At 68.9% G+C, this 14,102-nt stretch overlaps 1 protein-coding gene across 1 annotated transcript in view; it reads right to left on the reverse strand.

Annotated features, from left to right (window-relative positions):
- Positions 1 to 512: 512 nt before the first annotated feature.
- Positions 513 to 14,102, reverse strand: part of AGRN (agrin) — a gene marked incomplete at its 5' end in the record, with an annotated part of 32,644 nt that continues 19,054 nt past the window's right edge. Inside the window, 33 exons of the mRNA XM_081085694.1 lie at positions 513 to 1,902; positions 2,131 to 2,234; positions 3,062 to 3,286; positions 3,484 to 3,516; positions 4,126 to 4,149; positions 4,329 to 4,416; positions 4,489 to 4,681; positions 4,754 to 4,870; positions 5,282 to 5,393; positions 5,470 to 5,634; positions 5,731 to 5,821; positions 6,251 to 6,385; positions 6,476 to 6,702; positions 7,060 to 7,275; positions 7,364 to 7,556; positions 7,697 to 8,044; positions 8,144 to 8,263; positions 8,347 to 8,461; positions 8,584 to 8,711; positions 9,142 to 9,279; positions 9,360 to 9,686; positions 9,777 to 9,882; positions 9,958 to 10,082; positions 10,202 to 10,345; positions 10,519 to 10,683; positions 10,762 to 10,878; positions 11,381 to 11,486; positions 11,563 to 11,711; positions 11,792 to 11,992; positions 12,073 to 12,267; positions 12,341 to 12,559; positions 13,415 to 13,621; positions 13,780 to 14,004. Coding sequence (XP_080941820.1) covers positions 1,745 to 1,902; positions 2,131 to 2,234; positions 3,062 to 3,286; positions 3,484 to 3,516; positions 4,126 to 4,149; positions 4,329 to 4,416; positions 4,489 to 4,681; positions 4,754 to 4,870; positions 5,282 to 5,393; positions 5,470 to 5,634; positions 5,731 to 5,821; positions 6,251 to 6,385; positions 6,476 to 6,702; positions 7,060 to 7,275; positions 7,364 to 7,556; positions 7,697 to 8,044; positions 8,144 to 8,263; positions 8,347 to 8,461; positions 8,584 to 8,711; positions 9,142 to 9,279; positions 9,360 to 9,686; positions 9,777 to 9,882; positions 9,958 to 10,082; positions 10,202 to 10,345; positions 10,519 to 10,683; positions 10,762 to 10,878; positions 11,381 to 11,486; positions 11,563 to 11,711; positions 11,792 to 11,992; positions 12,073 to 12,267; positions 12,341 to 12,559; positions 13,415 to 13,621; positions 13,780 to 14,004 — 5,216 coding nt within the window. The 3' untranslated portion in view covers positions 513 to 1,744. The remainder of the gene's footprint in view (positions 1,903 to 2,130; positions 2,235 to 3,061; positions 3,287 to 3,483; positions 3,517 to 4,125; positions 4,150 to 4,328; positions 4,417 to 4,488; positions 4,682 to 4,753; positions 4,871 to 5,281; positions 5,394 to 5,469; positions 5,635 to 5,730; positions 5,822 to 6,250; positions 6,386 to 6,475; positions 6,703 to 7,059; positions 7,276 to 7,363; positions 7,557 to 7,696; positions 8,045 to 8,143; positions 8,264 to 8,346; positions 8,462 to 8,583; positions 8,712 to 9,141; positions 9,280 to 9,359; positions 9,687 to 9,776; positions 9,883 to 9,957; positions 10,083 to 10,201; positions 10,346 to 10,518; positions 10,684 to 10,761; positions 10,879 to 11,380; positions 11,487 to 11,562; positions 11,712 to 11,791; positions 11,993 to 12,072; positions 12,268 to 12,340; positions 12,560 to 13,414; positions 13,622 to 13,779; positions 14,005 to 14,102) is intronic.

The following is a 14,102-nucleotide window of genomic DNA, read 5'->3' on the forward strand; positions in this document are numbered from 1 at the left end:
GAAACATCCATGATGAGAATCGTGGATCGGCTGCCTCCTGCAGGCCCCCCACTGGGGATGGAGCCCACATCCCGAGCACGTGTCCCGAATGGGAATTGAACCCTGACCTCCGGGTTCTTAGGTTGATGCTGAAACACGAGCCGTGCCAGCCGGCAAAACAGTGACCTGGGAGGAGGCCACACAGCCCTCCCTTTCCTGCTCCTGGTTCGAGGCTCACAGCCGCTCCACAGGCCCAGCCCCTCGGGCCGAGGGTGTCTGAGCACAGGGTGGGCCAGTGGAGAGGGTCCCCTGCCACCCCCACCCTCCCCTCAGCTCCTGCCCACCCTGTGCTCAGACACAGAAGTGGCTGGCCATGCGCACATGCACACACACCAGGGCAGTGTGTGGGGTACTGCCTGCAAGGCCACCAGCTCATGCACAAGGGTGCACACTCACTGCAGGGGTCTCCTCGCCAAAGGGCCCCACCCCAGGGCAGAGCCCCCTCCGTCTGAAGCTCGGAGGCCATAGGGCGCCCGAGGCCTAAGAAAAGCCACAGGAGAGGAGCCAGCGGGAGGGTAGGGGGGAAGGGGTGACGGGGGAGGGGGTACAGGGGGGACACAGACGGACGCACCTTTAACATGTTCAGACTTTATTTCATGGTGATTGACAGACAGACTGGAGGTGTTAGTAGTGTGACATACAGGGCTCCCTTCAGCCTGTGGGCCTGACATCCCCGCCCCGCTGTGGGAGCTGGGCTGCCACACCCCAGTACCAGGTGCAGGAGGGGGCAGGCTGGTTGGGATGACGCGATGGTGCAATTTAAGGCGTTTCTGGCTTCGCAGCCGTCTCTGCCGTCCCAGCACCCACTCCTGGGCCTCGGTCAGACACCCGGCCGGCCCCTGTCATTCCCGAACGAGGACACCCCACTCCCACCAGGACGGGGGAGGGTTGCCGTGGGGTGTCCTCAGCTGCCCTCGGGCATGATGAGCCCCCTCCCCAGACGTCAAGTAAACTCAATGCACTGAGAACTCTGGTTGGTGGTCAGGCCTGGACGCTGGCTGCCCAGGCGAGCAGGCAACGGACACCAACACACCACACTGGCCCACTGCCACTCAGGGTTCCTCACGGGGCCCTGAGGTGTCGGGATGGGACACAGCCACGTCCCTGGTGGGCAGGGCCAGGGAGGTGAGGACCCCCAACAGTCCTGGGCCTGGCCTCTGCCTCCAGCACCTGGGGCTGGCAGACACAGCGAGAGCAGGGATGCCGGTGGCCCCAGCAGGAACGTCATCTCTAAGTCACAGTATTGGCCCAGGAGGCCCAGGAGGGGCCGCCAGGCTTGAGGCCAGTCCTGGTGAGGCTGGCCCCTCCCAGCAGGACGAGGTCCAGCTCAGGGGAGGCCTGGGAAGGCCCCCTGCATCCGGCAGCAGATCCCAGCTCTGGGGACCCAGACTGGCAGGGCGGAGCTCGATGTGTTGGGGGGTCTGCTGGCAGGCAGGGAAGCCCAGCGGGAGGGGCTGGGACATGGTGGCCCGGGTGGAGGGTGTGTCCTGAGGCTGCTGTCCGAGCCACGCCCGCCCTGTGGCCACGTCCGCCCTGAGTCCCGCGGCCCGAGTTTGCCTCTGCGGCTCGCCTGCCTTGACAGGAGGGAGGCCAGGCCGAGAGTCCCTCCGGCCAAAACGCAGGCAAGAAAATCATATAAAAAAAGCAACAAGTTTACAAAAATATAAAATAATTACAGCAGGGTGCGGGGCGGGCTCCGGCGGGCTCACGGGGCGGGACAGGGCCGGAGCTCGGGCCTGGTGACGGCGTCTTCTAGCAGGTGCAGCGGCCGCCGTCCCACCACCACGTCCCGCAGGCAGCCCACGAAGCCGGTGCCGTAGGCCTTGGGCAGGGCTGCGCCCACGGGCGGTCTCTCCAGGCCTCCTACAGAGCAAGCACAGGCGGCCACCGCTGGGACTCCCGGATGGCAGGCCGGGATGCGGTGGGCAAAGGGACCCACCAGCACCGATGACCAGGTGAGTGGCCTGGGGCCTGTTCATGCCTAGGGGGGACCTGGTGACCAGCGAGACGTTCTGGCCTCCTGGACCCACACCACCCTGGGGTCTGTCCCTCAGGTCCTGAGACACCCCCCCGACCTCCCCACTCACTCACCCAGCCACAGGGCTCCATCTGTGTCCAGCTGCGTGGCGCCCAGCGGGGAGGAGCCGGTCACGGGGGCCTCGTTGCCCACCTGCAGGGAGCCTTCCCTCTGTTCCCTGGGGTGAGGGGGAGGGAGCCATCAGGTGACTCGAGGCCCACCCTGACGCCTCCAGGTCCTGAGCCCCATCACATCACCCCCAGGGTCCAGGACAAGGTGGCACTGACCCCAGGAGAGGGCCTGGGGGTTGGGTTGGGTCGTGTGAGCCAGGCTGTGCTGGGAGGGATGCCAGGCTCAGGCTAGGGGAACACGTCCCAGCAGCACAGACCCCTTTCAGGGCAGGCTCCCCGAGCACCTGCGGGTCCCCGTCCCTCCCCCCCACCAGCTCTGACTGGGGGTCCCCCTCCCTCCCCCACACCAGCTCTGACTGCAGGTCCCTGTCCCTCCCCCTCACCAGCTCTGACTGGGGGTCCCTGTCCCTCCCCCTCACCAGCTCTGACTGGGGGTCCTTGTCCCTCCCCCACACCAGCTCTGACTACGGGTCCCCCTCCCTCCCCCCCACCAGCTCTGACCTCGGGTCCCCATCCCTCCCTGTCCCCAGCTCTGACTGGGGGTCCCCGTCCCTCCCCCTCACCAGCTCTGACTGCGGGTCCCCCTCCCTCCCCCTCACCAGCTCTGACTGGGGGTCCCTGTCCCTCCCCCTCACCAGCTCTGACTGGGGGTCCCTGTCCCTCCCCCTCACCAGCTCTGACTGGGGGTCCCTGTCCCTCCCCCTCACCAGCTCTGACTGGGGGTCCCTGTCCCTCCCCCTCACCAGCTCTGACCTCGGGTTCCCGTCCCTCCTCGTCCCCAGCTCTGACCCCGGGCCAAGCAGCCACCAGGGACCCCGTGTGCCCTGAGGGCAGGTCCAGGCCCCTCCCACCCTGGTCCTCGGCTCCCCCTGACCTGTGCGCCCTGACCCGCAGCCAGCGGTTGGTGTTGACGGGCACGGTGGAGCGCAGCACCACGGGCTGGGAGCCCAGGTCGTAGGTCAGCTGCAGGCGGCCGTCCACGATGGCCAGTGCGAGGTAGTCGGCCCGCTCCGTGGCCTTGCCACTCCACAGCAGCAGCCCCTGCGTGGCCTCGGTGCGCAGGCTCAGCTCGAAGTGGTCGCTCTGCAGCGCCTTCTCGCTGGGGGCAGAGGGCTGGTCAGGCCTCCCCAAGGGCCGCAGGGGCGGGTGGGCAAGGAGGGGGCGGACGCCAACGGTGGGCAGATGGCTGAGGGGCGGACGGTGGGGAGCAGGGCCAGCCCGGCAGACACGAGAGGTGGACAGACAGAGGGACAGCTCGGAGCGATGGCGGCGGCAGGGCTGAGGCCACGTGCTTACCTATGAAGGGCCCCAGGATCTGGAGCTTCGGGGCTTAGAAGCAGGAAGAGAGGGAGGCAGGTGAGCAGGCACAAAGGCTGTGGTGCAGGGGGGACCCGCGGCGGCCCCCCACGCCCCCTCTCCAATAGTGGAGGCAGGAGGAGCCAGCGCCCTCGGAAGAGGACCCTAGCCACCTGCCCCACCCCTCAGAGAGTCGGCAATGACACACGTGCAACACGCATGTGCAGACAGAGCTGGTGGGCATGGCCCAGGCTGGGAGCAGAGGTCAGAGGCAGGCAATGGGGTGAGGAGAATGGAGACCGAGGGCTCCTGCTGGGAGGGCCCAGAAGTCCCAGTGCAAATGTGGAAGCATCACACACACACACACACACACACACACACACGCACACGCACACGCACGCCCACAGATGCTCATGTAGTGAGAGCAGCAGCTGAGGGGTGGATAGTGGCCGCCCTCAGCACACATCCCGGAAGGGGTGGCACCCACTTCCGTGCTGGGAAATAGCCCGTGCAGGACACACAGTCCTGCCCATCCTCCTCCATCAGGGAGGGAAGTCCCGCCTCTGCCTCAGTTGCAAGGAACAGAGAATGGGCACAGAATGTGCGAGTGAAGTGAGGTGGAGGAACCCAGGTGCTACTTACGCTGGGATCTCATTGGTCAGTTCGCTTGGAAACAAAGAGACAGAGAAGGTGAGAGGCAGGAGGGAGGAGGGGGCCGTGGGCCGGCCGAGCGGGCCTGCCCTCCTGGTCACGGAGCCGAGGGCGGGTGTGGCATGGCCAGCGTCTGGCCCTGCACGGCGCAGACAGGACAGATGGATGGACAGCCGGAGCAGAGGGGGCGTTACCTCTCCGTCACAGCGTTGAGGTACTCGATGTAGGTCCGTCCATCAAAGGCCAGTGCGTCCAGGTCGCCTGCCGACTTCTCTATCAGCCCTGGGAGACAGTCAGGGTGAGGGGCGCCTCGGGGTCCGACACCTGCAGCCTCAGCCCGGCCGCCGTGCTCACCCTTCTCGCAGTGGAGCCCCGAGAAGCCCCCGGGGCACAGGCAGGTGTAGGAGGCCTCCTGGGGGAGGCAGGAGGCCCCGTTGAGGCAGGGGTGGCCCGAGGCCTGGGTGCAGGGGTGGTCTGCGAAGGAGGAGACGTCCACCGCCCGCACCACGTGCTCCCGGGTCAGCAGCTGATGGCCTTTCAGGGCGACCTGGGGGGACAGGGAATTGAGCCTTGTCCTGCCCGCTGCCTCTGCCCTACAGCCCCCCCGAGCCCCACACACCAGCTGGATGGCGCCATCGAGGCCGGAGGACACAGCCGCGGCCCGGGCCAGCTTGCTGAAGTCGGGGGCTCCCCCCAGGTACAGTGGCTCCTTCAGGTTGAGGACGGTGTGCGGCACCTGCGGGAGGCGCTGGGTGAGGGGCTGTGGGGCCGCCCGCGGGGCAGGGACTGGGCGCTGCGCCCGTCCGACAGGACCCCCTCGCCCTCCGGCCTAGCTAGGAGGCAGTTAATCCCAGACGTGGCCGATGGGGGCTTAGTGGGGGAGGGGCTACTCTATGCAGGAGGGAGGGAGGGAGGCGCAGAGACGAGCAGGTGAGCCAGCGGGGAGCCCAGTACCTTTCGGGATTTCTGACATCCGGAGAGCGGGGTGGGGGTTGCAGAGCAAGGCCAGAGAGCAGAGAGCGGACAGAGGCACAGGACAGACGGGAGAGAAAACAGTTCAGTGAGAGTCGCGTGGGGGGCTGCCACACCGCCTGGAGGAGGAGGAGCGGGGGGGGGGGGAGGGGGGGGCCACAGCCAGGACACTCACCGGGGACTCCCCCAGCACGCGGGGCCCGTCGCCCACACGCATGGCGCCCTTGCGGCCGTTCCGCTCCAGGGAGACCCTGGTCCAGGCGCCCAGGGCCACGGGCTCCTTGCTCCTGGGGAGAGGGCACCCTGAGTGCCACGCAGGCCGACGGCGCCGCCCCGAGCCCCAGCCACGCCCCCCGCGCACACCTGATGGCCGCCGCCCCCTTGCCCAGGTCGTAGCGGAACTCCAGGTGTCCGTCACGCAGGGCCAGCGACACGAAGTCCCCCCGGCCGTCCGTCTTCTGCCCGTTGTAGAGCAGCAGCCCGTTGGGGCCGCGCGCCAAGAACACCACCTCCAGCGCCATCTTCTCCCTGGGGCCCGGGGGGGGAGGTCAGGGAGGGCATGCTGACCCTCACGGGCTGGCCGAGGGCTGGGGGACTGCTGCCCGCACCGCCCGCCCCACTCACCCGAGGTCCGGCTCGAAGGTGTGCAGGCCTTTCATCTCCAGGTAGGAGGCCCCGCGGAAGTCAGCCAGGAAGGGCCCGGGGCCGCTCCGTTCTGTGGAGGAGAGAAGGTCACACGGGGCCTGGGCCTGGCTCTGGGGTGCCTGCACCCCCACCGCCCTGTGAGCCTTGGCCTAGCCCCAACCCCAACCCCAACCCCAACCCCAACCCCAACCCGGAGCAGAACCTAAACCAGCAATGGCGAACCTGTGACACGCGTGTCAGAGGTGACATGCGAACTTTTTTTTGGTTAACTTTTCTTTGTTAAATGGCGTTTAAATATATAAAATAAATATCAAAAATAGAAGTCTTTGTCTTACTATGGTTGTAAACTTCAAAAAATTTCTCTATGTGACACGGCACCAGAGCTAAGTTAGGGTTTTTCAAAATGCTGACACACCGAGCTCAGAAGGTTCGCCGTCACTGCCCTAAACCCAAACGTGCGACCTGACCTCCCTCCGGCCCTGAGGCCCGCCCCCCCCACCTGTTTGGCAGAGAGCACCCCCTCGTCCCAGGGGGCACTCGCAGGCGGCCTCGCCCCCAGGCAGCACACGGCAGGGGGCCGCCCCGTGGCAGGGGTTGGGGTCACAGGGGTCCTTCTCCTCAGCACAGGTGGGGCCTGGATGGAGACAGGGGGGTCCCAGGAGGCTGAGCCCCGGCCGCAGTCACACAGGTGCTCCCTGTCCCCCGGCCCCGGCCCCGTCCTCACCAAATCGGCCGGGGGGGCACTGACAGTGGAACCTGCCGCCCTCCAGGGCCTGGCACGGGGCGCCCCCGAGGCAGGGGCTGGGCAGGCAGGGGTGGGCCGCACACTCGCCCAGGTGGGCGCTCCCAGTGGCCCCGCGCCAGCTGCCGAGCTCCAGGCGCTGGTTGTTCACGTCCAGCAGGCGGATGCAGCCCCTGAGGCCGACGCTGACGGACGTCCGCTCCAGCACCCTGTGCCAGAACGGGCGGGGTCAGAGCGATTTCCCGCGCCCCAACACAGGGGTGGACGGAGGGTCACGGTCAGGACGGCGTCCCACCCAACACAGGGGTGGGCGGAGGGTCGGGGTCAGGACTAAAGGTCAGCCCACCCCTCCTTGGGGGTCACACTAGGCCTCAGGGTGCCACCCCCAGATGGGGCAGAGTCGGGAGCAGGGCCAGGGCTGGGGCTGAGGTCAGGGTCACAGCGTGGTCCCCCCGCCCCCCACCCCCTTTGCTACTCGGGTAAATTAGGCCTCCTGGACTCGGCCAACAAGCTGACCAGGAACAAGGCCAGAGGTCAGGCTGGGGTCAGGCCCCCCGGATGCTCACACAGCGGCCTGGTCCTCAGGGACGCCCCCCACAAAGAGGTCTGTGTCCAGGTTGAGTCCATCAGTGCCACTGGGGCTCTGGCCCAGGACGGGGGCCTCGCCGTCCACCGAGAGCGTCCCCTGGCGCCAGTGCCGGGACAGCTCCAGGCGGTGCCACCGGCCGGGCTCCACGGGCACCGTGCTGGTCAGCACCGCCGGCCCGGAGCCGGTGTCGAACCTGGGGTGCCGAGGGGAAGCGGGTGCTCAGGACAGCCCAAGGGAGCCAGGCCCATGGCCGGCAGCCCCCCTGCCATGGCCACACCCACCTGAGCTGCACGCGGCCGCCCAGCAGCGCCAGCGCCAGGAAGTCCTTGCCACGGGCGTTGCCGTTGTAGAGCAGCAGCCCCTGGGGCTCCAGCGCCCGGAACTCCAGCGCCAGGCGCAGCGTGTGGTAGGCACGGAGCGTGGGGAAGGCCAGGAAGGAGCGCCCCCCGAAGGACGGCACTGAGGGGTGCAGAGCTGCGGGACGGACACCAGGTGGGGGGACAGGACCAGCCCACAGCCCTGTCCTCCAGCCCGAAACCCACCCCTTTACCCCACCTGACCCCTCAGCCCCCAGCCCTGGCCCCCAGTGCCTCCCCAGCCAGGAGGGCCCTTACCATTCTCACAGACAGCGCCCCCCCTGCCGGCTGGGCAGCTGCAGGTGAAGGCTCCCCCCGCGTCCTGGTCCTGGCAGGTCCCCCCATACAGGCAGGGCTGGGAGTCACAGGGCCTCCGGGGCTGCTGGGCGCCTGGGGGCAGGGGCCGGCGTCCGGGCACACGGCTGGGGCCCGTGGTGGGGGGCCGGCGTGTGGTGGGGGGGCCTGTGGTCCTGCTCACGGGCCGGCTGGTGTGGCTGGGGCGGAGGGCCCGAGGGGCCGCGGAAGAGGCGGCGGTCGTGGCCCTGGCCGTGGCCGCGGCCGGGGTGGCTCCCGTGGTCGCTCCCGTGAAGAAGGCAGGAAGCCAGTCTGTGGGCAGGGGGACAGTCAGGGTGCCAGGCCGCAGGGTGCAGGGGGAGGCTGCTGGGAGGGGAGGGGCAAGCTGGGTGCAGGACGGTGGGCGCTCACCGAAGTCCATGAAGCGCACGTGCTCCTGCAGCGGCCGCCGCACCCCTAGGGGCCGGCGCCGGGAGGCCTGGATCTGGCGCAGGAGCGCGCGGCCCACGTCGGGCGCCCTGAGGCTCGTGGCTGGGGAGGAGGGACACTGAGCACAGGAGCCCGGTGCAGCCCCCACCCCCTGGGAGGGACCGGGCGGGGGGGGGGGGGCTCACTGGGGTCAAAGTGCACGTCCACAATGGCCCGGACAGAGTCGCCAGGCCCCAGGTCCCGCAGGCGGACGCTCCAGAAGTCCTTCTTGACATCTGAGTTCCGGAACAGGTCGTCCAGCTGTGGGGGGGAGGGAGGCTCCAGGGGCTGCCCAGGGCGGCCGTCGGCTGCCCCACCCCAGCGCTTCTCTGGGCCGGGCCTGGGAGGAGAGAGCTGCGCCCCACCCAACACCACGAACTCACCGCACTCTCGATGCTCCTGGCTGTCTCCCCAAACAGCTCGGACTTGGGGTCGGCCATCTCGGGCGTGTAGAACAGCTCCTGCCCCTCGACCCCCTCGAGCTCCAGCACACCCTGGAACGCCCTGGTGGCTGTGGGGGAGGGCGCAGTGAGGCCCTGCCTGGCACCGTCCGGCCTCCGGGCCGGCCCTGGGCACGGCCCCAGCAGCAAGCCACACGGTGTAGGCAGGTGGCGGTTAGTCAGATGGTCATGAGGTTAGTGGGAGCTGGGGCGGGCGGCTGGCAGTTACCAGGCAAACTCCGTGGGCAGCACCCAGGCCGGCGTGCAACAGGAGAGACAGGTTGCCACGGGGTCCTAGGCACCCACGTGTGCGCGGGATCCAGGACCCCACGTGTGCACGAGTGTGCCGAATCCCCCAGACCGTGCACACGTGTGTGCTCAGGTTGGAACCCCAGAAGGCCCGGGTGCCTGCCTCCTGGGCAGCCTGCTTCCGGAGGAGACGGCACCCCTGCGGGTCCAGGCCACTCCTCACGCTGCACCCCAGCCTGGCCACCCACTCACCGGGACAGTTGGAGCCCTCTGCGTCCAGCGAGGGCGTCTTGCCATCCGAGCAGCAGCCCAAAGGGGAGTTGTAGCAGGAAGCCCTCTCGATGGGTGGCCCAGGGGTCACCTCGCTGCCACCCTCGGGGGGCTCAGGTCCTGGGGAGGGGTGGTCTGAGCCAAGCTGCTGGTGCAGCTTCCCTGGGCCCTGCCCCCCACGTCCCGGAGCCCGCACTCACCCCCCGAGCCGGCCCCACTGGCCTCTAGATCCCCGCTCAGCTCCTCGTCACCGCTCCCGTCGGCGCTGCCAGATTCGCTGAAGGCCGCTGTGGCGAGGCTGGCTGCCGAGGGGGTTACCGTGGGGGGGATGGTCAGCTCGGGCCTCCGAGTGGCCCTGGGGATGCTGGCCGTGGTCCGAGGCTGCGATGAGGGTCTAGGGGTGGGTCGGCTGCGGGGGGTACTGCCGGGAGCCAGGGGGAGGGCGCTGGGCGGGGGTGCCTCACTCAGGTAGCGCACCGAGGTGGCCACAGGCACGGGTGTGGGGCGGGCGCCGGGAGCCACAGCCTCTGTGGGGAGAGGAGAGGGGAGAATTGGGTGGGGGCCACGTCAGGGCAGGTCGGGCCTTCCTGGTCAGTGCTGGGCGCGGGCGGCCTCACCCTGGCACGGGCCGAGGTTCCGGATCGAGATGTCCAGGCCCTGGCGGCAGGCGATGGTCCTCAGCTGGCACTCATTACCGTAGGTGACTCCGTCCGACCCACACACCTAGGCACAGGGCAAGGATGCCGGGGTGCCCTTCCTACCCTACACCCGCCCCCCTCCGCACACCCCCTCCCTCACCTTGGTAGCATTGGCCTCCGGACAGGTGGGTGTTGGGCACACACAGTGGGCGGAGCCAGCCTCCTCCATGCAGGAGGCCCCAAACTCACAGTGCATTTCAGCACAGGTCCTGGGCACTGAGGAGTCTGGCACAGACACAGGGGTCCCACTGGCTCAGGAGCTGCCTCCATGATGGCCACACCCCCAGCACAGGTCACCACCCGCCCTCCCCGCCCCCGCCCCCCCCACACCGGCCAGGCCTCACCTGTTTCACAGCCAGCAGGGCCCAGGCCACGGCCGTCGGGACACTGCCCACACTTGGGTCCGGCCACCCCAGGCTTGCACGAGCACAGCCCAGTCATCTGCTCACAGTCGTCCCGCACGGCACCCCGGGGGTCACAGCTGCAGGCTGAGGGGATGGGGCGGGGCCTGAGGTCTGAGCCTGGCACCCCCCTGGCCCTAGAGCCCAGCCCCTGCCCGGTGAGGGCAGGCCAGAGCCCGAGGGGGGGACCCAGGGCACAGCAACGTCAGGGACGGGCAGGAGGGCTCCGCTGAGGACCGACCGCGGGGCTCGTCACTCACGGGTGCAGCCACTCCGGCCGTCGGTGACGATGCCACGGAAGTTCCAGAAGCCAGGCTCACAGCGGTCACACTTGAAGCCCCCCACACCTGGGCGGCAGGAGCACTGGCCTGTGCCCGGGTCGCAGGTGCCACCGTAGGAGCCGTGGGGGTTACACTGGCACAAGCCTGCAAGGCCAGGGCAGGACAGTCACACCGTGCAGGGCTCGGCTGGACTGGAGGGCAGGGCCAGGGTGGGGGACTCACTGGGACAGCCGGCCAGGCCCACGCCCCGTGCAGCAGTGACGTTATCCTGGCAGCAGCCGAAGGGGGTCTGGGCGCAGTGCAGGGGGACCGCCGGGGGCATTGGGGCCACAGTGGGGGCTGCAGAGGAGGCGGGAGTTCAGACGCCACATGGAGCGGACCCCCCCCCCGGGCCTGGCCACTCCACCTCAGCCGCTCCCAGTCCCACCGTCCCCCTCTGCCACTGGGGCCGGAGCCTGTAGCTCAGGCCACAGGCGAGGATCCCACACCACATCGAGGAACATGTCTGTTCACACAGGACCAGGAACACACGGGACACCCAAAGATCAAGGGCACGCAGCCCTGGACACACCGTACACCCAGAGGCACACACGCGGGTGAGTGTGTCTCTGAACCTGTCCAGCCCTGGGTCTGACTGGACTGCAGACTCTTCCTCCCACGGAGACCACGCCACAGGTGCACATGCATCCCAGGGCTGCTGGTGGTCAGGGGCGCGCGCGTGCGCACACGCGCACACACACACACACACACACACACGTGCCTCACACCCGTGTGCACACACATCTGTGAACAAGCACACACAGGGAACAGCAAACATCTCGAGAGCCCGCGGGCCGCGCACCTCGGCAGGCTCCTTGAGCCACGACGTACAGCTCTCGCTGGGACTCGCACCGGGCCTTCTTCAGCTCACACTCCGTGCTGTAGGTGCCGCCATCGGAGCCGCAGACCTGGGGGGGGGGTGTCAGTGGGGGGGCGTGGCCCCTCCTCATTGTCCACCCAGCGCCCGAGAAGGGGAGGCCTCACCGGGCTCCTCAGGGCGCCCTGGCAGCTGAAGCCGCAGACGCAAGGCCCGTCCTCCGAGTCCTCGTCCCAGACGCCGCCGTACTGCAGGCAGAGTTCCTGCTCACACTCGCCGTCCTCGCCGGAGCCCGAGCCTCCGGAGCCACACTCGGCTGTGGGGAGGGGGCTGGGTCACCGCGTGGAGCCGGTCGGAGCCGTGCCGGACAGACCACGCGGGCTGTGCCACGCCTACCCTGCTCGCACGGCCCCACCCGGGCCTCCTCGATCTGAGCCTGTTGCTGGCAGGCGGCCTCGCGGAGCTCACAGGCACTGGGGTAGGTGACGCCGTCGCTGCCGCACACAGGGCCGGGTGGGGGGCGCTCACACCGGGGGCACACACACTGCCCCGCCATGCACACGGCACCGAAGGCGCACACGGTGTCTCCACAGGTCTCTGCAGAGGGCGAAACCCGGGCAGGTCAGCAGACCCAGCTGGGAGAGGCAGGGACCACAGCTCCCCCCACCCCCACTCACGGCAAGGTCCGTCTGAGGCCACACGCAGGCTGATCTGGCGTGTGCAGGCGTGGACATGCAGCTCACACTCGCTGGCGTACGTGTTCCCGTCAGAGCCACACACGGGCTGGGCCAGGGCCACGCACTCCGAGGGGCACACGCAGCGCCCAGTCTCAGCCTCGCACACGGCTCCAAAGCGGCACTGCCCACAGCGGTCTGGGGAGGAGGCTCCATCACCATGGCGACCGGGACACCCGCCCCCAGCAAGACCCCCTTGCCCGCCACTGACCGCAGGGTCCTCTGTGAGCCACCAGGATCTCTCGCCCGAGGACGCAGGCCGCGGACTCCAGCTCGCAGGCGCTGCCGTAGGTGACGCCGTCGCTGCCACACACGGGGCTGTAGACCCTCGGACACGCGTGCTGGCACACACACTCAGCTCCCCCATTCTTCACGGCACACACTGCCCCGAACAGGCACTGCACCCCGATGCACGGGGACGGGGGCTGATCTGGGGAGGACACGGCACTCAGCGGGCCCGCCAGCCCCGGGCGGACGGACGCACAAGCCCCCAGCTCCGAGCAGCAGGCCCTCCTGGGTGGGGATGGCGCGGGAAGAGAGGGCCAGGAGACGGGCCAAGGCACAGACGCAGCAGAGAAAGGGACAGACACGTAGCAGACGTGGACAGGGGCACAGACCCAGACGCCCCAGCCTCCTGCAGGCGTGCGGGGTGGGGCTGCCCTCAGGACCGGGGCTTCCTGACGGCCCACAGTGGGCCACACGAGGGCCGGGCTCACCCAGCACCCCCGGGCCATGACCCTGACCCCAGCCACCCTGGGACACGTATGCACGTGTGGGGGCCTCTCTGTGGGTAGGAAGAGTCTGCAGCCCAGAGTCAGACCCAGGGCGCACGGGGAGGTGTCTGTCCACTTGCTCTGAGGGCTACACGGCCAGGCAGCAGCAAGCCACCCCCCCGCACGCTGGGGCAGACCTCAGACCGCGGGCTCCTGGCGGCAGGCGCTGCACGTCCTCCTGCCCGTGGGTCAGGCTGGAAGACACAAGAGGTGCAGCCAAGAGGGAAGGAAGGACAGACAGGAGACGGACGCAGAGATGCACAGACCCATGGACAGAGCCACCTCTGCTGGCCCCGCAAAACCCAGCTCCGCCCAGGGGGGACCTGAGGCTGCAGGCTGCTCATGCCCCAGGGGCTGCAGAGGCCACTGACGGAGAAGAGCCCTGCCAAGACCCGGAGCCCCCTCACCCGCCACCCGGAGGAAGGTGACTCGGATGGAGATGGCGTGATGATGGCGGCAGGGACCGACGCGGGCTCAGCCTGCTCCAGGCACAACCCCCCCACGGTGCTCACCACACGGGCCCTGGTGCCTGGGGGGGATGGCACGCTGCTGCTGGCATTCGGCCTGCTGGCGCCAGCAGTCGTTGTCATACGTGTGCCCGTCTTTCGCGCACACGGGTCTGTAGGCCCCGTCACAGACGATCCGGTCACAGGAGCAGCGGGGACGGCCTCGGCGGGACAGGCACACGGCATTGAACCTGCAGGGGTCTGGGCACTGGTCTGGGGTGGGGTGGGGGTGGGGGGTCATGAGATCAGAGAGGCAGGAGTGCCACGGCCCTGATCTTGGCACACGCAGGGGACCCATGGGCACCGGAGCTGGTTGGTGGGGACCCGAGAGGCATAAAGGGAAGGCGGGCACAGGCAGGGTGAGCCCCCACCTCGAGGATGGCACTGTCCGGAGCGCACTTTCTGGAGGAGGATGCCCCGGGCGGCCCCGGTGCGGCCCATGACACACTCGTTGCTGTAGGTGACGCCATCGTCCCCGCACACGGGCGCCTGCCGGGGAGGGCAGCTCTCTGGCGATAGCAGCATCTCGGGGCGCCGGGTTCGCGGGTTCACACGGCAGATGCGGCTCGGGTCGCTGAGGGCACCCTGGCAGGGGTCTGGGGGCGGGAGGGCGCAGTTAGGGTGTGGGGCAGGCGCACGGAGGTCGTGCAGGGGACGGTGGGTACAGGCAGGTTGAGCCACTACCCGGGCAGCC

This window comes from Myotis nattereri, assembly GCF_964212035.1.
Source record: "Myotis nattereri genome assembly, chromosome: 3".
In the NCBI taxonomy this organism is placed as follows: Eukaryota; Metazoa; Chordata; class Mammalia; order Chiroptera; family Vespertilionidae; genus Myotis; species Myotis nattereri.